General features: G+C 47.1%; 1 protein-coding gene and 1 non-coding gene across 2 annotated transcripts in view; one reads left to right on the top strand and one right to left on the bottom strand.

The window, feature by feature from the left end:
- The window catches only part of LOC144165032 (uncharacterized), a 108,890-nt gene that overhangs the window by 30,618 nt on the left and 52,382 nt on the right, over positions 1 to 25,890 (top strand). The window contains exon 3 of the mRNA XM_077695192.1: positions 8,236 to 8,382. Within this exon, the coding sequence (XP_077551318.1) occupies positions 8,236 to 8,382 (147 nt within the window). The remainder of the gene's footprint in view (positions 1 to 8,235; positions 8,383 to 25,890) is intronic.
- On the bottom strand, positions 18,753 to 18,825 carry Trnat-ggu (transfer RNA threonine (anticodon GGU)). The gene has a single exon. It is a non-coding gene; the product is annotated as a tRNA-Thr (tRNA).

The following is a 25,890-nucleotide window of genomic DNA, read 5'->3' as shown; positions in this document are numbered from 1 at the left end:
GGCAATTTTCGGAGAACCAATGCACAGCATTACAAATGTCATTTTGAAGCATGTTTATCGCCTTTTCATAATTCACATGTTTAGCAACCAAGAGTGTGTCATCAGCGTACTGGTAAACTATACATTTAGAAATTGACATAGAAAAATCATTCATGTAAATGTTAAAAAGCAAGGGCGACAAAATGGAACCTTGTGGAACACCAGCAAATAGAGATAGTGGTCTACTGAAATGAAAATGATCATCAGTAGCAACAACCTGAGAGCGCTCCGAGAGATACTTATACAGAAGAGCAAAAAACGGGCCACGGAATCCCAATAAGTAGAGTTTCCTTAGCAATAGATTATGACACACAGAATCGAAAGCTTTAGAAACATCAATAAATAAAGCACACGCAAATAAGTTATTATCAACAGAATTGAACAGGTCATCAGCAAATTCTTCTAATAGAGCAATTGTGCCACGGCCAGACACGAAACCGTACTGCCGAGGCTACATAACCGAAAATTTTTCCAGAAAAGAAGACATAATTTGTAAAAGGTATTTTTCTTGAATTTGAGAAAGAATGGGAAGTATTGATATGGGCCTATACGAGTCGACTTTATCCTTCGGACCTCCTTTATAGAGAGGCTTAACGATAGCAGTTTTTAAATTGTTAGGAATGTCTGCGCCATTAATAAATCCATTACGAATGAAAAGAAGAACGTCCGATAAAAACGTCGAAGTTCCTACAAAGCGTCTCTACCCTTATTCCATCATAACCCGGAGGCTTATTAGTCCGGAAACTGAACAGTATGGACCTCAGATCGGATTTAGAGAGGCAAGGCAGAAACGCCGAAGAAGGAACAGATTTATCCAGCGAGCAAGAATCAAGTAAAGGTGAAGTATTATCAGGAGTGATACGGAATGCATGGTTAAAAGCGTCCGCCACAGTTTCCGCACCATCCGAAAAAGGTTTAAAGACCGGGGGATTACTAGTCTTTCCACGCAAGCTGTTAATTAAATGCCATGTCTTCGCTGGATTTTTTGCGCACTGGCTGAATTTCTGAAAGAAATGTGCACGCTTGGCAGATCTTAAAAGAGCCACAACTCTGTTGCGAGCACTTTTGTATTGCGCGCGCAGAGTCTCATCTTTAGGTGCGCGCTTTACACGCTTCCATAGGCAATCCCTATACGAAATAGCTTGCATGACGCCCGCGGTTAGCCAACTGTATTCTTTACGCCGCTTCCTAATCACGGAAACAGTACTTGAAACCTGGAACCGTTTGAGATGCTCGCATAAGCTTGCGTACACGGTTCCAGGAGACGGTTTATCCGCTATCAGAGAAGACCAGTCAAAATTAGAAATCAAGCGGTCAAACATATTTTTATTTACGAAAGAAAAACGGATATCTTGACAAACCGGTACCCTGTCTACCTGATAAGTAGGAGCAGAAGAACTATCAGATATTTGACATACCACAATGTAATGGTCCGCCAACCTTTGAGCGATGAAACAAGACGAAAAAGAGCAATTTTCGGCCCTTAAAGCGATATGATCTAAACAAGATTGAACCAGTTTCCCGCGGACAACCTCTTGGCGAGTGACGAAATTGACTAAACTTTCAAGGCCAGACGAACAAAGCACTCCCAAATAATCTGCCACTGTAGATTGGGCGGGCTGTAGTAAATTTATATTCAAATCCCCCGTTAAGCACAATTGATCAACTGCACCAAAACACTTAAGTAAGGTATCGAATTCAATTAAAAATCTGGCAATACTATTAGAGGGAGGGCGATAAATTGCTAATAGCACCATTGAAATACTACCGTAAGCTACCTTAACGGCTAATAATTCTGCATGTGCCAAAGTTGCACCCAGAGGCGTCACTACAAAGTGCTGGCGAATGAAAATGGCAATGCCGCCCCCTCGACGAAATGAACGAGTGAAAAAATGCGAGCTGAAACCCTGCAATTCAAAAAAACCAGTAGGTGTGTTGATATTTATTTCCGTAAGAACAAAAATATCAACGAAATCAGCTGCGGATTCTGCAAGACTGCTGAATTCGTCCCAGTATTTTCGAAGACTGCGAATATTAATGTTAACAATTATTAGATCCTGCTCAGACCTATTACTTAAGGAGTACCCAAATGCGTTGAAGTCGGAAAATTCAAGGAAGTGAACTGACATGTCCGTTAGGCAATTTTTAGCGATGTCAGCGATTTTGACAATTCGAAGGAGGGGCGCGTTCTCGGTTTTATTATTTTTTTTTTTTGCGTAGATTTTGCCGCTCTTGACCCAACAGAAATTGTAGTCGTTAGCTGTAGCTGCCGTTCTGGCGTGCCAGAACAAGTCACGGTTCCGCTTGGTCAAGTTTTCATTGAAAAACAATTTCGGCAACGCGCCTGACTGATGTAACACGCGTATATAGTTGGCCGCGTGCTCCCAACCACATTTCCGTGCAGCGGACGGACGCAAACCGAACAAGAATGGTAGGCGTTGTGTCACGTTTGCTGGGAAGCCTGTGCACGCTGAGCACATCAGAAGCGGAAAAATGTGATAAGTTCAGTTTATCAGCGAGATGAGCGAGTTTCTGCTGCAAGTCCTCTTCCTGCTCAACCGGCATCCCATGGATCTCTAGGTTTGCCCTCCGACTGTATTGTTCAGTGTCGTTCAGTTGATCGTGCAGACGTTCTATCTGGGCTGCTTGTTCATGGACAACAGTTTTCAAGTCATCGACCTCCTTAGAACACCGGGAGACTTGTTCATGACAGCCCTTACTCTGAGCAAGGACAGTGTCATATTGCGAAGACATGAAAGAAACTGAACCTTCCAAGTCGTGGACTTGCGCAGATAAACCAGCGAATTCCCCTTTAAGAAGCAACAAGGAATTAACTTTCTCATGGAGTGCTGGTGACATTTCTAGGCTCTTTCTTATGCTCCGCAGCTCTGAAAGCACCGCGGACTCTGGCTCAGGCCGCTCAACCTCGGTAACCCCATCCGACTGGGAGGTGGGAACCTAGCGTTTCTTACTCGCTCTATAGGTCTTGCAAACCCAGACGTCCCTTTTTCCTTGACCCATCGTAGTGAACGTGTTTGGTGCAATGCCCGAGCAGTTATGACCGAGGTGATAGAAGTAATTACAGTCCGAGCATTTCATGAATCTGCCGTCATCCGGCAGAGCATTCTGGCACGCAATACACATTTCATCTCCTGCCATTGCGAACAAACGAGTCGAAATCACACAGCCAGGGTGCAGTCGGCGGCAAACAGCAAAATGAATTAAGGCCTAATGTAGAAGGCGCCAATTATTACCTGACAAGAAGAAGGCGTGAGAACGGGGCAAAATTTCGCCGCCGACTGCGAAGGGGGAATGGGAAACACCCGCTGATATAGCCAGGCCGAAGCGGGACTGGTCAGGTGATGCGCAGAACTGCAGCCAGATGAAAGGCGATGCGCAACTTCGTCGAAGAAAAGCGCATCAAGAGTCTCTTTGCATCAGCAGGTACAGCAGGCCCCAGAAGACGCCAAAATTCGGTCGGACAGCAAATCCAGGAAATCCAGAAGTTGCGAAGAAAATTCACGCCTTCCGGAGTAGGTTCGGCGGGGTAGAAGCCAGGAACTCGGTCGAACGGCGAGGCCACCCGGAAATCTGACAAGAAGAAGGCGTGAGAACGGGGCAAAATTTCGCCGCCGACTGCCAAAATTGGTGATATTATTGATGATTAATAATAATAATAATAATAATAATAATAATAATAATAATAATAATAGTGTCTATTCAAGCTCTTTTACATTGCAATATCCAGCCCGCATAAGCCAGAGTTGCTTGTGTGCGGGGCTGGGCAGTCTCGGCTAATACGAAGAGCCAAAAGAGAAACAGCTCGGTGAATAAAAACAATTCTAAAAAAAGGCAAGCAAGAAAGAACATCAAAGCAAAAGAAAAAAAAGAACAAGCAAACAAAAAGAAAACACTGCGAGGCATGATGTCAAACCGTATAAAAGCATAAAGAATAAAATGTTTGTTTGTTTTGGTTCACAACCGCAATTCAAATAAAAGGAGCCCAATCACATTCAAGCACAGTCTAAAACCATTGTCTTATTCTACAGCAGTTTCGCGGACCCATGCCTTTAAGTATTTTTTGGCTTGTGAGGGACAGTTAATGCTTGGCGGGGCGTCTATTTTATTAAAGTAAAAATGAATCTGGAACGACCGTGTTTTCTTTCCATACCCGGTTAGTACTCGAGGCAGCACCAAACGTTCAGTTTGACCGAGGCACCTTGTTTTTATATTATCAACTTTAAAAGGACTGTAAAAGACATTTTTTAACAAGGTATCAAAAATTTGTTGTTTTTTCACGTGTAGAATATCTGATTCTTTCATAACAATTTCTGTTCGGTCTCCATGATGTCTAGTACCATACATAATATTTGGCGCTATTTTGTGCAGGATGCTATTAAGAGTGTTCAGTTTATAGGAAAATGCATGTCCATAAATAGCTAGACCATATCTAATGATAGATTCTCCTAAGCATTTAAAAACCATTCTTTTTACAGCGAGGAAACAAACCGATCGAAACGCATACAAATGAACACATACCGCTCGCAAGCGTTTTGCAAGCTGTTCTATATGTAAATTCCACGATAAAGTTTCATCGAATTGCAGACTTAAATACTTAACATCACGAACAAGATCGCTGGACGGCAGGAGCAATTATGACAGGAGCTAGTATGCAGAAATACAGATGTGCTCTCGACAAAGGTCCGGTAAGGGCTATGAAAACATATCAAACTGGTTTTGGATTTATTCAGAAAATATGGTTATTACTCAGCCAGTTCACCAGAAGACAAAACATCCTCTTGCATAAGACGAGCACCAACATCATAATTTGAACACGGTAAAAGAAGAGCAGTATCGTAACCTGTAGGGTTTGGCATTTAGTGGCAAGGAAGCGAAGTCATCAATATGAATGTTAAATAAAAGTGGCCCCAGCACCGATCCCTGTGGTACACCTGAACGAACACACAGAAATTCACTACAAGAATTTTCGATACGAACACACTGTACACGATTCGACAAGTAGTCTAAGAAAAATCTGGCGTAAGGACCCCTAAACCCGATGTTGGATAATTTTTTAAGGAGCAGCTTATGGTCAATCGTGTCAAACGCCTTCTGGAGGTCTAAAAAGAGCGCAATAACGAGGTTGTTTTTCTCGATCTGACTGCACATATAGTCGTTGAAATCCTCTAATAAGCTGGTCGTGCTACATCTACTTCGGAATCCATTCTGCGCTGTACTGATTATGCTATGCGTTTCGCAAAAATAGGTCATACTTTTTTGTAAGATCTTCTCTATAATACATATTATTGATGATTGTATTGAGATTGGCCTATAGTTGTGGTCTTTTCTACATCCTTTTTTATGAAGAGGTCTCACAACGCTGACTTTCATAACCTTCGGGATTATGCCGGTGTTTAGGGTCTGGTTTATAATAAAAAGTAATACACTTTTGAGATGACTGAAGTTCATTATTAAATCCCGCACCCTGACTCTGTCATAACCAGGTGACTTAGTGGCATTGTACGAATTGTTTGCCATAAATCGAGCTCAGTGACATCTGGCATGCAGGCTTAAAAGGCGCATGACGAGCGGCTGTGCCAGCAATCTGATTTTGCAGTGTTGTTTTTAAGTTCATTGACTGCATGTATAAAATGCTCATTAAATTTATTGGCCAATTCATAACTATCTGATGAGGGAAAAGAATCTCTAAGATTTGTATCAAGGTTTTTCTTTGGATGCCTTCCATATATAATGTTTGCGAGGTCCCAGGTTTTCTTTATGTTTCTTCGGCAGCTGGGAAATTGACCCACCTGTTAACGTCTCTTGGCAAACCTGATTTTTGCCGTTATTTTATTCCTAATAATTCTGTATTCCTCCTTGAGAAAGGCCATCACGGGGGTTAGCACGACACTTTTTTGAAGCCTATTTTTAAGAATGCACAACTCCATTATATCACAGTCTATCCAAAGAGAGTCTGGGTTTCTAGGTTTCAGCAACACTTTCTTTTGTGAACACTCATATATCTGCTGAAATTTTGCAACCAATAGTTCATAGGCCTTTGTATGCTCTAAGCAAATAAGAGAGTCCCAGTTGAAGCGCCGTATTTCTTTGTCAACATTTGTGCCATTCGGAATTATTTTTTCTTGCTTAATGACTGGAGGCATTAAACTCCTAATGTCAAAGACAGTTAGTGCAATATGAAGTAGTGAGAAGAATATGATGTAGTGAAAGGAATGTGGAAAGGAGTAATTGTTCTGGGTCTCACATTTGCGAAAGCTGTACTCCGCTTAAAATCAGACATTCTATCAGGCCTTGAAGTGAACCAGAGGACGGTAGGCAGTTTGGCCTTGTGCGCGCATGGGAAAACAGCTAACGAAGCAGTGCAGGAAGATGTGGGCTGGGCGTCGTTTCTAGTTCGAGAAGCACACAGTAAAATATGTTTTGAGATGAGGTTGAGAGCAATGGATCAACGAATATGGTTTTTAGGTACCTATACTTGAAAAGCGTGGACACGCAGTGGTTAGGGAAGGCTAGAAGACACTATGAAATACGGAAAGAACAGTGGAGAATCCAAAACAGCCAAGCTAACCAAAAAAGTGGCAAAGCAGGTTGAAACCAATAAGTGGAGAGAAAAAATGGATGCTAAAACGTCGTTAGAGATGTACAGGGCTGAGAAATTGAACATCAGAAAGGAAAATTTGTACGATAGTTCCCTGGGCAGTGCTTTGCTTTTTGAGGCTAGAGCAGGTTGCCTGCGAACTAAGAGCTTTGTGGGGAAGTATTCACAAAATGATGGGGTATGTGTCGTCTGCGGAAAAGAAACAGAAACTATGCGGCACATAGTGTTAGAGTGTGAGGGTATCTATCCAAATCTACATGAGGGAAATATTCGGCTTCCAGAAGCCCTAGGATTTCTGGGTAGCACAGAGGAAGTTAACTTCAAGGCTGTCAAGGCGGCAGAAAGAAAATTAGAATGCTGGTGGACAAAAAGCAGAGAGGGGAATATTGCCTGTAACAGAAAAAAAAAAGTATTTTGTGCCTAATGAGCTTTTGGTGCCAGCCCTGAGCAGCGCTAGTATTAAGTCAAGAGTATAAAACATAGGTATATTAGTCCTTTTAGGTAAGATGGCGTGTCATCACCCCGCTACAAAGGGGAAACCAATAGCAATCATCAATCATCGTGAAAAATGGATGGGAAGAAAAGTTGAGGTGGCCGGAGATAATTGGGGATAAACGGGGAGCTTGGGAGAGGGAAGGATATAAGGAAGAAGAGGTGGGCGACGAGACAGAGAGGGCGGAGGTGGGGAGGAGGCAAGAGGGGAGTGGGAGGGAAGGCGACGACGTGTCAGGGGAGGTGCGAATTGAACAGTTGCAGCTTTGCGCCTTGTAGCGTCCCCTCCGTTGCCGCAACACTTAGCGCAATCCAAGGTGATGTCAGTGCCAACTAGCCCCACTCGTCTTTCTTTTGAACCAAGTTGGGGAATTCCGCCCTGAAGCTGTGGCACCGGCGTTCTGGGACTTCCCGCATGCATTGGAGCAACACGGACGAGCTCAAACCGCCTGCGGAGTATCCACAACCTCCGCCCTGATCTTGCACTTACTGGAAGCAGCTATTCGGGGCGGGCGGATTTTGGGCGCGCAGGAAGCAGCTCAGCTCTTTTGCGAATCGTCTGCCGTGCCATTGGGGCAATAAGTTACCGATGGGGACGAGCAACTCGCCGCCAAGGTGAACGCACTTGAGAAAACCTTACGCTCGTGCAAGTAGGCTGTGCTGGTTAACCAGGTGGCTAAGACGTTGTGCTGCTGAGCCCAAGGACGGGGGTTCGATTGTCGTCCGTGGTGTCTGCTTTTCTGATGGCGGCAAAAACCCTAGAGAAAATGGTAGCTGGTCCCAGCTGGTTTATCGTTAAATTCCCAGCTTGAACCAGCTGGTCCGAGCTGGGAATTTAACCATAAGCCAGCTAGGACCAGCTTCATTTTCTCCTGGGAAGCGGAACCGCCCGTGTGTAGAGATTCCTGTGTATGCGAAATGTTCCGGGGTGGTCGGGAGTAATCCGGCGCCTTCCACTACGGCGCGCCTCACAGGCCAGGTTTAGCTTCGGCGCGTTGGAACCCATGATCTGAACCTCTCTAAACAGCGAGGAATACGCAATCGCATTTTACGCTGTCGAGTTTATCTGCAACACGGACATCCAGGAAGGTGACAAGGACGCCGCCCACACGGGGTTCCCAACCGGCCCTTCCTCCAAGAAGGGACGAAGTCGGGGGAAGCACGGGCAAGCAACCGAAGTGGTGGCTCCCGGATCTAGGCCTCGCTGCTGTGAATCGACTGCGACCTCGAGCGTAAGTCTGCATTATGACGGCGAGCTCTGCAGGGCTGCGGAAGTGAGTTTGCTACGCCTTGAATATTTCTGGAGTATTTGAGCGACCCAATACCTGCTGAATCGCCATCTCCACGCGGCCCACTTCGTTTAGAACGGGTATTTCGGGCGCGTCGAAAATTCGGTGAATCAGTGCAGTGGCGGTCCCAAGGGGGGGTCGAAGAGGTCCTCAGCGTCTGTTTTTTTTTTTTTCGAAGCATTCTACTTGTGCGAGGTTAAGTGCCACTTGTGCGAGGTCGCAAACGTGTTGCGACCGTCAGAAATGTGGGCTCGAGTCAGCCGTTGCACCGCCTATGGGGAGTCAAAAACCACTGTGTCGCTAAGTGATTTGTGCGCAGGCGGGTTACACCGCATACGCGCACTCGCCGGCATGGTTATCACCTCCTCCGCATAACAGGCGCAAGGATATGAGCGGTTCTTATTCACCCCCCCCCCCCCAAAAAAAAAAAAAAAAATTCCCCCCCCCCCCTTCCTAAAACCAATCTCTGGGACCGCTACTGAATCAGTGGCCCGTGAGTTTAGTATTCATATACCAACCCTTTTAGCGGCATATGACCACAGCGTCATAATTAGGTTTACTTTGTCGCATAATTCAGAAAGCGGGTTGGTGTCGGAGGAGATTGATTTATTGATTTTGGGGCTTAACGCGCCGACGCAACGCAGGTGGTGAGGCGCGCCGTAGTGGAGGGCTCCGGATTAATTTTGACCACCTGGGGATCTTTAACGTGCGCCGAAATCTCGTACACACGGGCGTTCTTGCTTTTCGCCTCCATCAGAAAATGGGCCGCCGCGGCCGGGAATCGAACCCGCGACCTCGTGCTCAGCAGCGCAACGCCTTAGCCACTGAGCCACCGCGGCGGGTATGTAGGCGGAGATATTGAGGGGGAAAGAAAGTTGTATAGTTTGAGCTGCGAAGTCGGTAACAGGGAAGTCAGCCGGGGGTTGATATTCCGAGAAATTCTTGGAGAGAAAGGAAGAGATTATTACCCCGCCGCGTGGCCTACCGAAAGGTACTCAGAAATGCCGGAAGCAGAACAGGCGATGAGTGGAGTCCTTATCAGAAGCTATCTGTAAGTATTAGGTCAAAAGAAAAGATAGAGAAGGGAGAAAATAACTATATCAAGGAAAAAAGAAAACACACACACACACACACACACACACACAAAGCAGTAACCGCACAAATGAAATGGCTCGTGTCGCCAACAGCACATTCCTGGAACAGGTCTTTCCTGAAACTCAAAAACGACAACATAAAGTTAGAGGGACGTACGGGGCACAAGACACAGCGGAGCAAAAACGACAGCGAAAAATAAAAATAAAATGGAATTCCAGAGAAAAGATTGGAGGGATGCCTGCGCGTACTACACTGGAAGCTAAGGAATGAAAACAAAATTAGGTTACCACACAAAAAGCAGAAGGAAGGGGTCATATTTTTTCGATAAGGTACAGTCAAGACGGTGCCTAATGCTGTTTTTCCTGTGAATATCGCAAGGATTCTAAGTTGCCCCTAGACGCATTAATTCTAGCAGGTTCCATGGAGTTGAATTTGTGAATTAAGTAGGATTCTCGGTATTTTCTGTCCCTAGGAGACTGAAAGTTTGGCTGAAGTATACACCACTTAAGGTCATCAAAATTGTGGCCTGGATGGTTGAAATGCTGCGCAACAGCTATGGAGGATTTGCTAAGAGTATCTGCCCGGTGACCGACGTTAATACGTAGGCTCATAGGTTGACTCGTTTCGCCTATATACTGTTTGTGGCACATTGAGCATTCCAACATATACACAATGTTGGATGAAGTGCACGTAAAACTTGAATTAATCTTGTGGACATGATTACTGGCTGTGCTTTTTACAATGCAGTCTGTCTTGCATCTATGATGGGAGCAGCTGGCTATGACTGGTTGCTTTGAAGGCCCTGTTTTAGCATGCACTAAAATATCTTTTAGATTACTATTTCTCCGGTAGGTAACCCTTGGTGCTTCCGGGAACGTCTTTTTAGGTCGGTCGTTACTGGCTAAAATGGGGTAGTATTTCCGCAGGGTATTGTTTACGTTAGGGGGGGGGGGGGGGGGGCGTTTGAAAATTTAGTTATCAGGGCAGGCGGCCTCGCGCTTTCGTTTTGTCGCTGTTTGTTGAGCACGTCATCTCTTTTTAGATTAGATGTACTTTGGTATGCTTGAACGAGCGAGCTTTTGGGGTGGTTCCTGTTCATAAGGGTGGCCTTGAGTTCGTCTAGGTGCTCTACGTAGTCACTGTCATCACTGCATACTCTTCTAAGCCTGGTGGCTTGTCCTACAAAGATCCCTTGTTTGCAGTGTCTCGGCTGATGGCTTTTATAATCTAGATACTGCTGCCTGTCTGTTGGTTTTCTAAAAGGTGTGGTTTTAAGTTTACCGTTGTCTAGAAGGACGGTAGTATCCAGAAAGTTCACTTCTTTTTCAGAATGCTGGTAGGAGAATTTAATAGTCGGATGTGAAGGATTGAGATGAGATATAAACGTTTCTTGAGTCGCGCGACCGTGTTCCCAAATCATGAAGATGTCGTCTATGTAGCGGAGGTAAACCTGAGGTTTATGAGGAAAAGAGCTTAATAGAGTGGCTTCAAGTTGCTCCATAAAAATGTTGGCATAGGTCGGTGTGAATGGAGTACCCATGGTGGTTCCAAAAACTTACAAAAAGTAAGAAGAGTCGAATTCAAAATAATTGAGAGTAAAACTAGTTTTAACAAAGTTATGTACACTTCTGGCGCATGTTGAAAGATTTTCAAACAGCTTCGATTCGTTCGACGAAAGGGATGATTGTATACAATGCGGCAACGTCAAGAGTAACAAGGAGGGTTCCACTGGGTAGGCGCCCACCCTTAGCCGCCCGCCGCTCTTCTATTATGCGGAGGAAGTGGGGGTGTCCTGAACTAATGAAGAAAGAATAGCCGGAATGTCGGATAGGTAATGATTCAGAAATAGAGATAATGCTTCGGTTGGGGTATTGCTATTCGAAACACTGCGCAACAGCGAAAGCCCGCACCTGGTGTGTGCAAACTCTTTGCATTTAATAATTTGTTTAAAAGGTCCGATACCTGCAAATTGTTAATACTTGACAAGTGTGACCGCAGGAGCTGCTCAGTGGCTAAGCCGTTTGCTGCTGACCACAAGTGGCCTCGATCTCCCTTCCCGACAACTCTTTTTCTGAAGTATATGGAAATCGAGAACGTCCGTGTATCGAGATTTTGATCCACGTTTAATATCACCGGCTGGTTAAAATAAGTATGCCGGCCTACAACATAAGCTGCGCCTCGGAGCAGAGATATAGCACGCGGAATCAAATGCGCCAGTTTTTAAGAAAAATGTGTTTACACCGAAAACAACAGAAAAGAAAAGGCGAATCACGTTGTTTTAAAATATTACGCAAAAAGTAAGTAAAACAGAATAAGTAAAAGAACGAGCAAAACGTGGATATTGCTCTGCACTTTTCTTTCCCTGGCTTTCACAACCAAACGTGTCATCAATGCGAAGGAAGTGAGTTTCGTGGTCAGTTTTTCAGGAAAGTACAGTGGACAAGTTCCGTTTTCTACAGATACCAATAACAACAAATACGTCAGGGAAAACGTTTAAGGTGCGCACTTAATCCCTTGGCAAGAAACTGCAGCCCTCGACCTTGTCTTAGAAGCAGAAACAGTAATAAAGCAGATGACACGTGCAGAAAAGCAGGCCGATACCTCACACTGTCCCGTTCGCCCTGCGATCATCTTTTCTACTTGTTCTGCACTTTCAGATCTGCTTTTTTTCGAAGGTGCACTGGTACTGACTGCCCAACTCGCTGCATTACTTCTACTGCTACTCGTTCTGGAGGGAAGTACTGCTGTGGACGAATTAAAGAGCGTCTACCCAAAAAAGTCCCATCTCATGCTCCGCGCGTCAAATTTCCCTTTCATTTTGTAACAGCATAATCAATTATAAGATTCCTCAATGTAGCACACGCAACGATGGCCGGGGGTCAGGCGGTACGATGACATACTGATTGTAATGCACACATCCGGTAAATGTATTGCAAAAGGAATTGCAGTGGTCAGAGCAATAATGCAGTGACTGAGCGTTAACTAAAGCTTACTTTTAACAAGTGTGGCTAACACATTCGATGAGGTGACAGCTAACAAATTATTCAAGGTGACCAAATAATCTAATTAATTGGAAGTATTTATGTGCCTGTTGTAGGATTTTTTTGTTTTGTTACAAATATAAAAAATGTGCCCGATTGGTAGTAAGCGCTGGCATTTGAACGCGACATTACGCAGGCCTAAATTTAAGGCTTTAAGGTTTGCGTGATGGGCGATTCCATAGCGACGATTGCGATTTCAACAAAAAAGGAAAGGGCACAAAATATATCCCACCGTCATATCTCTTGGCGGTGGCTTTATGGAGGGGGGGGGGAATAACATCTTTATTTGCCGGCTAAAAGGTCACGGTGGCTCTCACTCCCTCGCTAGGAGGGGGGTGCCGGCCGCGACTGCTGGCGTGTGATCGCCGCCAGCGCAAACTGCGCGGCGGCTTTCTGTGCGTCCTTGTCCGTCTCGCGCACCGCACGCGCGATATGGGGCGGTAGTACGTTCGTTTCCGCTTCCGCGTCGTTGCACTCCCACATCATGTGGGTCATGGTTGCCCTCGCGGCCCCGCACACCGCACACTGGTCCGTGATGTATCGTTCGGGCGTGACATGCACGGCCACACCGGGGTCCACGTCGCTCCCACTTGGAGTTGTCGGAGGAGCGCCGCCTCCTGCCGGGTGAGGTCCGAGTGCGGCGCAGGGTAGCGTTTACGTTGCTCCCTGTGCCATTCCAGGACCCCTCCATACGTTGTAATCGGGGCGGGCTCCTGTTCTTCCACCCCCTCGTCTTCTGCGTTGTCATTGTCTCTGGCGTCGTTTTCCTTGGCCGCACGAGGTGACGCGGCGCGCGGGCCGACGGGGCGTCCGGTTAGCGCCCTCGCCGCCCTGTCTGCGTCCTCGTTGCGGTTGCGAACGGGTCCCACGCTGCCCATGTGGGCCGGGAACCATCGTAAGGTTATCGGCGTCCGCTAGTCCAGGGCTCCGCACACCCTCACTGCGTTCGCACACACTTGGTTCCTTGCGAAATTGGCGATTGCCTCCCTCGAGTCACTTAGCACCGTCGTGCATCCTCTGGCGGTTGCCGCCAGCGCTATGGCCGTTTCCTCCGCCTCCGTGGCCGTCTCGACACGCACGCTGCACGCCGCGACGACTCTGCCGGTGGTTGCTTGCACGACCGCCGCCGTGTAGGCATGTTGGCGGTTGTCGGGGTATCGGGCCACGTCGACGTACATGGCGCCGGCGTCGTCGTCGTACGTCTCTGCCAGGGTGCGAGCCCTGGCCAGGCGACGCTGATGGTTCTCTGTTGGATCCATGTGCCGTGGGATCGGTGCGACGCGAATGCTGTCGCGGGCCTCGCGCGCCAGCGGCAGCCGTCTCTTGCTCTCCCGCAGCCTCGTTTCGTGTCCTACCGCGACAAGGATGGCCCTGCCCGTGCGCGTCGTTCCCAGTCTGGCTATCTGCGCCGTTGCTTGCGCCTCTATGATCTCGCTCAGCGTGTTGTGCAAGCCTAAGTCGAGCATGCTCTGTGTATTTGTGTGGGTGTATAAGCCCAGCGCAGCTTTGTATGCCCGGCGTATGAGAGCGTCGAGCTTATTGCGTTCGGCCGTGGTCCAGTTGTGAAAGGCGGCCACGTACGCCAGGTGGCTTATGACGAACGACTGGACCAGCCTCAGCGTGCTGCGTTCCTTCATGCCGGCGTGCCTGTTGGCAATCTTCTTGACGAGGCCGAGTGCTCAGCTTGCTTTGATTTGCAGTTGCTTGACGGTGTGAGCGTTGCGTCGGTGTTCGTGGATGTGTAGTCTGAGGACTCTGATGGTCTCTACCTCGGGTATGGCCGAGCCGTCGCCCGTGCGCACTTGGATGTTTGCCGCCTTCCCGTTCTTGGGGCTTCGCGGGGCCTTCAGGATTAGTAGTTCCGACTTGGCGGGGGAGCATTGCAGCCCCGTTCCCTCGAGCTGGTCTTCGACCGCTTTCACCGCGCACTGGAGCGAGTCTTCGATCTCTCCGTCGCTGCCGCCCGGCACCCAGATGGTGATGTCGTCGGCGTAGATTGTGTGGTTGACGTTGGGGGCGGTGCCGAGGCGTTCCGCAACCCCGATCATCACCAGGTTGAACAGCGTCGGAGAGATCACCGCTCCTTGCGGCGTGCCCACGCTGCCCAACGTTTTCGTTGGTAGTTCTAAGTCTCCGGCCACGATGGTCGTTGTGCGAGCCGTGAGAAAGTCTCTGATGTAGGCAAACGTCCTCCTTCCCATGTTGAGGCGGGACACCTGCCGTAGTATGGCGTCGTGGCGAACGTTGTCGAAGGCGCCTTTTAGGTCCAGGCCCAGGACGGCGGCGTTGTCGACGGATCTCTTATTATCAATAATATCGTGCTTGAGAAGCAGCATGGCGTCTTGCGTGCTGAGGCCCGCACTGAAGCCGAGCATCATGAATAGTCGCTAGGACAACATAAAGTCTGGGCAAGAAAGTAGGTGGTAAATCGTCGCCAATTCATCTGTTTTTCTAATATCTCGTAGTTGTTTAAAGTTTGCTTTGCAATTGCGCCCCTGCCCTTGGGGAATAGGAGCATTTTGAATTTTTGTTTGTATTTTGATTTGACTGTCGTTATAAACTACTGAATATTTTTTTTCTAATTTCAGTGATAATTCAACTCATCGAACCGGTTCGGTACGTGATTTTGTCGAGCCGGAACTGAGCCGGAACGAAATGATTTCGCCTGAACCAGAGCCGTAACCGAACCGGTATTTTTTTCGGTCGACACACTGATATATGCATACATACATACATACACACACACACACACACACACACACACACACACACACACACACACACACACACACACACACACACACACACACACACACACACACATATATATATATATTTTGTCACGGGAAGAAGATGACGAAAGCTATCGGCCCAACCTCCGGAGAAGAAGACCCAGCTGGGCGGGCTCCCTCATGGCCGACATCGTGTAAATAGTGTGAATACAACACTCGCATCTTCCATTGTTCATTTCCTCTGTCCTGCCGCCACGTAACATGTTTTGGTGGATGTTGCGGAGGTCATCCCCATCCTGGCCCCAGCTCCTCTTCGTCTCGGCTGCTGAACATCGCACAAAGGCTCTTGGATCGCGTCGGCCCGCCCCAGCCCCGGTGAGCCATGGACGCACCATTCCCCAGCCCCGTGTCCCCAGCCTGTGACTTGCCGAGACCAAAGGACGTGACCAGCCGCGATCTGAACAGAAGACAACACCGTTCCCCTGCCCTGAACTCCGGCGCGCCTCCGAGGCCTTTGGACGTTGCTTCACTGCGTCGGCGGACATTGCTCTTTTGGGGTCAGGGCTCACCACGACGAATCATCCCCATCCGTGGCGGTGAGGACTCCCTCTTTCCTCTCATCGCGCATCGTCACCGCACCTGTACGGTTACTAAGGCCTCGACCGGGACGGTCGCTTTCGACGAGGGGGATGTGTCACGGGAAGAAGATGACGAAAGCTATCGGCCCAACCTCCGGAGAAGAAGAAGACCCAGCTGGGCGGGCTCCCTCATGGCCGACATCGTGTAAATAGTGTGAATACATCACTCGCATCTTCCCTTGTTCATTTCCTGTGTCCTGCCGCCAAGTAACAATATATATATATATATATATATATATATATATATATATATATATATATATATATATATATATATATACACACAGAGATACGGCAGCAGTCTACAACGCCAAAGGAGGCATAGGGGTGTGGTTAGGCTCTTTTTTTTCTTTTTTTCACTACGGTTAATGAAGTAAACATTTTTTTAATATACAGAAGAAAGAAAGAAAGAAAAACACGCGCCCAGAGTGGGGACCGAACCCACGCCTTTCGATTACATGTCGAATGCCTTACCAATTCGGCTATCTGGGCGACTGTGTTCTCCTTCACTTTCTGGGCTATTTATATTTACTAGAAGTGTATCTGACGCTTGAGGGTGGTAGCCAGTGCCACTCTGACTACACGGGGAGAAGGGGACCTTCTTTTCAACCCCCGGGGCGTGACTCGTGCGTCTAGAGCCTGTCATGAGCGGGTAACTGGCGGGAAGCCCTCTTGTGCTACCTAGGCATCAAGGCTGCCAGAACCGAGACCCTCGCTAGGCTTTCGCAGAATAATATAGCAAGGAAATGAGGGGCTCGTTGAGGAAATACACAGAGATACGGCAGCAGTCTACAACGCCAAAGGAGGCATAGGGGTGTGGTTAGGCTCTTTTTTTCTTTTTTTCACTACGGTTAATGAAGTAAACATTTTTTTAATATACAGAAGAAAGAAAGAAAGAAAAACACGCGCCCAGAGTGGGGACCGAACCCACGCCTTTCGATTACATGTCGAATGCCTTACCAATTCGGCTATCTGGGCGACTGTGTTCTCCTTCACTTTCTGGGCTATTTATATTTACTAGAAGTGTATCTGACGCTTGAGGGTGGTAGCCAGTGCCACTCTGACTACACGGGGAGAAGGGGACCTTCTTTTCAACCCCCGGGGCGTGACTCGTGCGTCTAGAGCCTGTCATGAGCGGGTAACTGGCGGGAAGCCCTCTTGTGCTACCTAGGCATCAAGGCTGCCAGAACCGAGACCCTCGCTAGGCTTTCGCAGAATAATATAGCAAGGAAATGAGGGGCTCGTTGAGGAAATACACAGAGATACGGCAGCAGTCTACAACGCCAAAGGAGGCATAGGGGTGTGGTTAGGCTCTTTTTTTCTTTTTTTCACTACGGTTAATGAAGTAAACATTTTTTTAATATACAGAAGAAAGAAAGAAAGAAAAACACGCGCCCAGAGTGGGGACCGAACCCACGCCTTTCGATTACATGTCGAATGCCTTACCAATTCGGCTATCTGGGCGACTGTGTTCTCCTTCACTTTCTGGGCTATTTATATTTACTAGAAGTGTATCTGAAGCTTGAGGGTGGTAGCCAGTGCCACTCTGACTACACGGGGAGAAGGGGACCTTCTTTGATGCCTAGGTAGCACAACAGGGCTTCCCGCCAGTTACCCGCTCATGACAGGCTCTAGACGCACGAGTCACGCCCCGGGGGTTGAAAAGAAGGTCCCCTTCTCCCCGTGTAGTCAGAGTGGCACTGGCTACCGCCCTCAAGCGTCAGATACACTTCTAGTAAATATAAATAGCCCAGAAAGTGAAGGAGAACACAGTCGCCCAGATAGCCGAATTGGTAAGGCATTCGACATGTAATCGAAAGGCGTGGGTTCGGTCCCCACTCTGGGCGCGTGTTTTTCTTTCTTTCTTTCTTCTGTATATTAAAAAAATGTTTACTTCATTAACCGTAGTGAAAAAAAGAAAAAAGAGCCTAACCACACCCCTATGCCTCCTTTGGCGTTGTAGACTGCTGCCGTATCTCTGTGTATTTCCTCAACGAGCCCCTCATTTCCTTGCTATATTATTCTGCGAAAGCCTAGCGAGGGTCTCGGTTCTGGCAGCCTTGATGCCTAGGTAGCACAAGAGGGCTTCCCGCCAGTTACCCGCTCATGACAGGCTCTAGACGCACGAGTCACGCCCCGGGGGTTGAAAAGAAGGTCCCCTTCTCCCCGTGTAGTCAGAGTGGCACTGGCTACCACCCTCAAGCGTCAGATACACTTCTAGTAAATATAAATAGCCCAGAAAGTGAAGGAGAACACAGTCGCCCAGATAGCCGAATTGGTAAGGCATTCGACATGTAATCGAAAGGCGTGGGTTCGGTCACCACTCTGGGCGCGTGTTTTTCTTTCTTTCTTTCTTCTGTATATTAAAAAAATGTTTACTTCATTAACCGTAGTGAAAAAAAGAAAAAAAGAGCCTAACCACACCCCTATGCCTCCTTTGGCGTTGTAGACTGCTGCCGTATCTCTGTGTATTTCCTCAACGAGCCCCTCATTTCCTTGCTATATATATATATATATATATATATATATATATATATATATATATATATATATATATATATGTGTGTGTGTGTGTAGCGAATCAGATTAGGAAATGAGGCCCCTCATTTCCTTGCTATATATATATATATATATATATGTGTGTGTGTGTGTAGCGAATCAGATTAGGAAATGAGGGGCTCGTTGAAAATAACACAGAAATAAGAGTTGGCAGTCAAGAAAACCTCGGAAAGCAAACGGGAGGGTGTGGTAGGTCATTGAAACAGTTAAAGAATTTGGAAAGAAAGAAAGAAAGTGGAGAAAAAATGCCCGCCAGGTGGGATCCGAACCCACGACCTCCAGAATACCAGTCTAGTGCGATAACCACTACGCTACCGGCGGGGCGATTTTCCCCTCCACTTTCTGGAATATATATGTTTAGGTATTTTTGTTTCCTGTGCTTGGTGGTGGTAGCCAGCGCCACTCGGACTACTCGGGGAGAAGGGGACCTTATTTTTAACCCCGGGCCGTGACTCGAGTGTCTACGACATGTCGAGAGTGGTCGACCAGCGTTGAACCCTCTTAATTAAGCTTCCTATGGCACCAAGACTGCCAGAGGAGATGCCCTCGCTATGCATGTAGCGAATCAGAATAGAAAATTAGGGGCTCGGTGAAAATAACACACAAATAAGTGTTGGCAGTCAAGGAAACCTCGGAAAGCAAAGGGGAGGATATGGTAGGTCATTGAAACAGATAAATAATTTGGAAAGAAAGAAAGAAAGTGGAGAAAAAATGCCCGCCAGGTGGGATCCGAACCCACGACTTTTCTCCACTTTCTTGACTGCCAACCCTTATTTCTGTGTTATATATATATATATATATATATACATATACATACATATATATATATATATATATATAGACTGAAAAGATAAAAACTCACACAGAGCGCGAAAAAATAAGGTTAGTAGAGACAGAGACAAACGAGAAAGACGTAGAAAATAAAAATAAGTTTACTGACGTTTCAGGGAGAGGACTCCCTGCCCTGAAACGTCAGTAAACTTATTTTTATTTTCTACGTCTTTCTCGTTTGTCTCTGTCTCTACTAACCTTATATATATATATATATATATCGGCAGTCAAGAATGCCAAAGAAAGCAAAGGGGAGGGTGTGCTGTAGGTCATTGAAACAGATAAGGAATTTCTGGAAGAAAGAAAGTAGAGAACAAATGCCCGCCAGGTGGGATCCGAACCCACGACCTCCAGAATACGCGTCTGGTTCAGGCGCAATATATATATATATATATATATATATATAGAAACGTGGGTCTGAAAATTAATATGCAGAAAACTAAAGTAATTATCAATAACCTCGGGACAGCACAGCAGTTTCAGATAGGTGGCGAGGCAGTGGAAGTGGTAAGCGAATGTATCTACTTAGGCCAAGTTGTGACCCCAGATCCCAACCATGAGGCAGAGATAATTAGAAGGATCAGAATGGGGTGGGGTGCATATGGCAGACATTCTCAGATAATGAATAGCGGCCTACCATTGTCGCTGAAGAAGAAAGAGTATGACAGCTGCATCTTACCGGTACTCACCTACGGGGCAGAAACTTGGAGGCTCACTAAGAGGGTTCAACTTAAATTGGGAACGACTCAGCGGGCAATGGAGCAGAAAATGATAGGTGTAACATTAAGGGACAAGAAGAGAGCGGAGTGGGTCAGGGAGCAAACAGGTGTTAAAGACATATTAGTAGAAATTAAGAAGAAGAAATGGACGTGGGCAGGGCATGTAATGCGAAGGCAAGATAACCGCTGGTCAATAAGGGTAACAGAGTGGATCCCTAGAGAAGGCAAGCGTTGCAGGGGGCGGCAGAAAGTTAGATGGGCAGATGAGATCAAGAAGTTTGCGGGGATAAATTGGTCACAGTTGGCACAGGACCGAGGTAATTGGAGAAGCATAATGGGAGAAGCATTTGCCCTGCAGTGGGCGTAGACAGGCTGGTGATGATGATATATATATATATATATATATATATATATATATATATATATATATATATATATATATATATATATATATATATATATATATATATATATATATATATTGTAAGTTATGACTAAGGCAGACATTAGGAGACGTATGTGGACATTCTCCTCAGTGGCTATGTGCCAGATGCTATGTGCCACCAGCCTCGCTCGCCGCGCACATCGTCGTCCACGCTGTCATCATCGGTGTGTTCTGGAATCTCTGCGCTCGACCTGAGCTCGCTAGCCTGTCGCTCTCTGCGGGATTAGTTTAATAAACCGATTCCCGACGACTCCTGGCCTGTGCCTCACAGTATATATATATATATATATATATATATATATAATAAAAATACAAAATTGTAACGTCATTAGCGGTAAAACAAAATGCTCTAACCATTCCCCTATGCCTTCTTTGGCGTTGTAGACTGCCGGCATTTCTTTCTGTATTTTCCTAACGAGCCCCTCATTTCCAAACCCTATTATCGTGCGAAAGCTTAGTGAGGGCCTCGGTTCTGGCAGCCTTGATGCCAAGGTAGCATAAGAGGGTTTCCCGCCAGTTACCCGCTTATGACAGGCTGTAGACGTTCGCGTCACGCCCCGGGGATTGCAAAGAAGGTCCCCTTCTCCCCGTGTAGTCTGAGTGGCGCTGGCTACCACCCTCAAGCGTCAGATACAGTTGTAGTAAATATAAATACCCCAGAAAGTGAAGGAGGACACAGTGGCCCAGATAGCCGAATTGGTAAGGCATTCGAGATCTAATCGGAAGGCGTGGGTTCGGTCCCCACTCTGGGCGCGTGTTTTTCTTTTTTTCTTTCTCACGTAATTAATAATGAAAAAAAATAATAAATTGTAACGTCATTAGCGGTAAAAAAAAAAGCTCTAACCATTCCCCTATGCCTTCTTTGGCGTTGTAGACTGCCGGCATTTCTTTCTGTGTATATATATATATATATATATATATATAGGGAGTAGTAGAACTTTGAAGATGGTAGAGAACACAAGAGAAGAAAACTTCGAACAAGGTAAAAGCACGATTGTGGCCTACGTTTCAGCAAAGAGAACTTGCTTTCCTCAGGGCAATCTCTCGCCTGGCAGGCAGGGTTTATATAGGGGTAGGACCCCAGGTGAAAGGAGAGGGAAAGATGGAAGGGAAATTGAGCAAGCTGATTGGTTTCGGAGTGTGTCGGGGGAGAGATTGAGGGGCCAAGAAGGTTGTCTAGTTTAAGCCGCGAAGTAGGTCACAAAGCCGCGAAGTAGGTCGCGAAGTAGGTCCCAAACGTAAACAATATACTGCGGAAGTACTACCCCATTTTAGCCAGTAACGACCGACTTAAAAAGACTTTCCCGGAAGCACCAAGGGTTACCTACCGGAGAAACAGGAATCTAAAAGATATTTTAGTGCATGCTAAAACAGGGCCTTCAAAGCAACCAGTCATAGCCAGCTGCTCCCGCCCCAGATGCAAGACTTGTAGGCACCTGCAAACAGACTGCGTTGTAAAAAGCACAGCCAGTAATTATGTCCACAAGATTAATTCAAGTTTTACGTGCACTTCATCCAACATTGTGTATATGTTGGAATGCTCAATGTGCCACAAACAGTATATAGGCGAAACGAGCCAACCTATGAGCCTACGGCTTAATGGTCACCGGGCAGATACTCTTAGCAAATCCTCCATAGCTGTAGCGCAGCATTTCAACCAACCAGGCCACAATTTTGATGACCTTAAGTTATATATACTTCAGTCAAATTTTAAGTCTCCTAGGGACAGGAAATACCGAGAATCCTACTTAATTCACAAATTCAACTCCATGGAACCTGCTGGAATTAATGCGTCTAAGGGCAACTTGGAATCCTTGCGATATTCAACCGGAATGCAGCATTAGGCATTTTCGTGCATATACCTCATCCAAAGACTATGACCGTTCACTCTGCTCCGTACCTGGTCACCTAATTTCTTTTCCCTTTTTTTTTTTCATTCCTTAGCGTCTAGCTTAATACTCGCCCTCATCCCTCCAACCTTTGCTTTTGGAATTCAATTTTATTTATTTAATTTCTCCTTTTTTTCTTTTTTTACTCCGCGTGGTCTTGTGCCTCGTACGTCACTCTAACTTTATCTTTTCGTTTTTGAGTTTCAGGACAGGCCTGTTCCAGGAATGTTGCCGCGGGTGACACGTGCCATTTCAGTTGCCGGGTCATTGCTTTTTCTTTTGTGTGTGGGTTTATGTGGTTTCCCTCCCTGTTTTTTTTTCTCCTTTTTTTTCTTTTTTTCTTGACCTAGTTAGTTTTCCCCCCTTCTCTATCTTTTCTTTTGACCTGAGGCTTGCAGATAGTTTCTGATAAGGACCCCACCCTCACTCCCTGGTCTGCTTCCGGCGGTTCTGAGATCCTTTCCCTATACCCCGCGGCGGGTCAATAAGCACCCTCTCATCCTGTCTGTCTAAAAATTCCACGAATATCAACCACCAGCTGACTTCCGTGTGACCTACTTCGCGGCTTAAACTAGACAACCTTCTTGGCCCCTCAATATCTCCCCCGACACACTCCGAAACCAATCAGCTTGCTCAATTTCCCTTCCATCTTTCCCTCTCCTTTCACCTGGGGTCCTACCCCTATATAAACCCTGCCTGCCAGGCGAGAGATTGCCCTGAAGAAAGCAAGTTCTCTTTGCTGAAACGTAGGCCACAATCGTGCTTTTACCTTGTTCGAAGTTTTTCTTCTCTTGTATATATATATATAAGAAAAAGAAAGACACACGTCGAAAGAGGAATGGTATAACGTTTCGGCGGAGGGACCGGCCTTCTGAAGGCCGGTCCCTCGGCCGAAACGTTATACCATTCCTCTTTCGACGTGTGTCTTTCTTTTTCTTGATATTTGCCGGTGTCCAAGAAACATTTGTTCTGGCACTTATATATATATATATATATATATATATATATATATATATATATATATATATATATATATATATTAATATATATATATATATATATATATATATACAACACGCTACCGCGGGCTACGTAGTGGTCATCGCACCAGACCACAGTCACCTTCGCCATACGCGTATTCTGGAGGTCGTGGGTTCGGATCCCACCCGGCGAGCATGCTTTTCTCCACTACCACGTTCTCGTATACTAAATATCGATCGCTCTAGTTCTCCCTCTTTGCTTTCCTTGGCTTTCTTGACTTCTTACCCTTATTTGTGTATTAATTCAATGAGCCCCTCATTTCCTCTTGTAATTTGCTATGTGTATATATATATATATATATATTGTGAGACTAGTGGTAGCCTCGTTTGTGGAAGGTCGGAACGCTGAATGCAATGTCCCAGTGGAATGCAATCTTCACTGGCGCTCAGTTGCGGCCACGGCTTCTTCATCTCTGTATATACTCATCATCACCGATTCTTCTACCTTCTCGAACTATCATCATCGGTAACCTTGTTCGGTCGCCATCTTGCTGCCTTGCAGCTTGGCCTGCGAATAAAGCGGTTTGCGCGTACTGGTCTGCCTCGCCTACCATCGGCCTTATAAGTGGTGGAAGGTGCGTTTCGGTCTCGTAATCCACCTCTCAAGCTGCCCCACTGGAGCTTCGTTCGGGTCGCCGCCTTATGCCGGAAACTACAGCGATGACGCTGGAATCGGCGAACGCCACGGCTCCACCAACCCCCCAGTGCATCACAACCAGCCCCCAGCGTGAACCTCCTTTCTTCGCTGGCCTTCGTGACGGTGATGCCGACGAGTGGCTGGACAACTACGACAGGGTGAGCGCATTCAACCGCTGGGACGATAACCTCAAGCGGCAAAATGTTTCGTTCTCCCTGACCAGGGTTGCCGAGACGTGGTATCTAAATAACCGGCATACCATCACCGACTGGGCCGATTTCGTTGCTCATTTCCGCCGGATTTTCGGCTCTTCTAAAGTTCGGAGCGACAGCGCGAAAAAGAAACTCGAGACCCGTGTGCAACAGGCGCATGAAACGTACACCTGATATATCGAGGACGTTCTGGCACTGTGTCGTCACGCCGACAATAACATGCCGGAAGCTGACCGTGTACGCCACGTTCTGAAAGAAATCGGTGAGCTTGCGTTCACCACACTGGCAACGCAGAACCCCACAACCGTGTCGGACGTGATCTCCACTTGTAAGCGTCTCGACGAACTACAGTCCATCCGCCTTCGTCAAGACACGGCTCCTACCCACCATCTGGGAAATGAAGACCTGCGTGCGTTGATACGCTCTATAATTCGCGAGGAGATGCACGCCAATATTTCCCAGTGCACACACTGTGTCCGCGAAGCTCCTTCTGTGCCTGGCCTACGGGATATTGTTGAGGAGCTCGCGGCTATGCCCGTACTTCCGCCTCCCACCCAACCTGTTACTGTGGCTACGCCATCCTACTCGGATGTGGCTGGTCCGCATCCTCTACCGCTCAGTCCCATTACGACACAGGCCCCGCCCGGCTATGTGGCCGCCATGCGTCGATTTCATACCACGCCAACTTATTTCCCGCCACACCACGACCCCAACTTTGGCCGGCCAGTCTGCTATTATTGTGGCATCCGGGGCCACATCTCCCGATTTTGTCGAAGGCACCAACGTGACGAACGACGCGGCTACGCAGCCTACGAACGCGATTATGTACGTCCGAATTACTTCGACTACGTGCATCGTACGCACCCGTCTTTCTCACGCCGTCCACCATCGCCACCTGAGCCACCAACCGACTTTTCTCGTAGGCCGCGCGATACGCGACGCCGCTTACCATCGCCAGGCCGTCGGGCGCTGTCACCCCTTCGGCCTGCGACCTACGTCACCGACCAGCACTCGGAAAACTAGTTAATGCAGTTTTGGGAGGGGAAACTGCATCACGTGGAAAACTTACAATGCCTCCGGAGCGTCCATGGAACATGTTGTCAGTTTTGGTTGAAGGTGTTTGTGTAGATGCCCTTATTGACACTGGTGCCAGTATTTCGGTGATAAGTATGGAATTGTGTGCCCGATTACGCAAGGTTCGAACACCCTACAGTGGACCTTCTTTGCATGGCGCCAATAGCAGCACGATCAGGCCATCCGGACAGTGCACGGTACGAATTTCAGTCGGTCAACTTCGTCATCACGTTCAGTGTGCAGTGTTGTCACCGTGTGCGCATCACCTTATCTTGGGCTGGGACTTCTTGTCATCCGCATCCGCCGTCATTTCGTGCCAGCAACCGCAAATTGAACTCGCAGATACGGACGACACCAACATTCTGGAAGAAAAGCCACAACTAAATTTGACAGTAAGTGCCGATTACGTTTTATACCCGGGCCACGATAAAGTCCTTTCAGTTCACTCAACCCAAATTCGTGACGGTGATGCGTTAATCGTTCCTTCTGCGCGTTTTATTGGCCAAGGAATCATTATCGCGACCTGCTTTGTCCGTTTT

Source organism: Haemaphysalis longicornis, unplaced genomic scaffold (assembly GCF_048455015.1).
Source record: "Haemaphysalis longicornis isolate Haplotype H1 unplaced genomic scaffold, Haemaphysalis longicornis Haplotype H1 scaffold_14, whole genome shotgun sequence".
Lineage (NCBI taxonomy): Eukaryota > Metazoa > Arthropoda > Arachnida > Ixodida > Ixodidae > Haemaphysalis > Haemaphysalis longicornis.
This window is presented reverse-complemented; position numbering and strand designations above follow the sequence as displayed.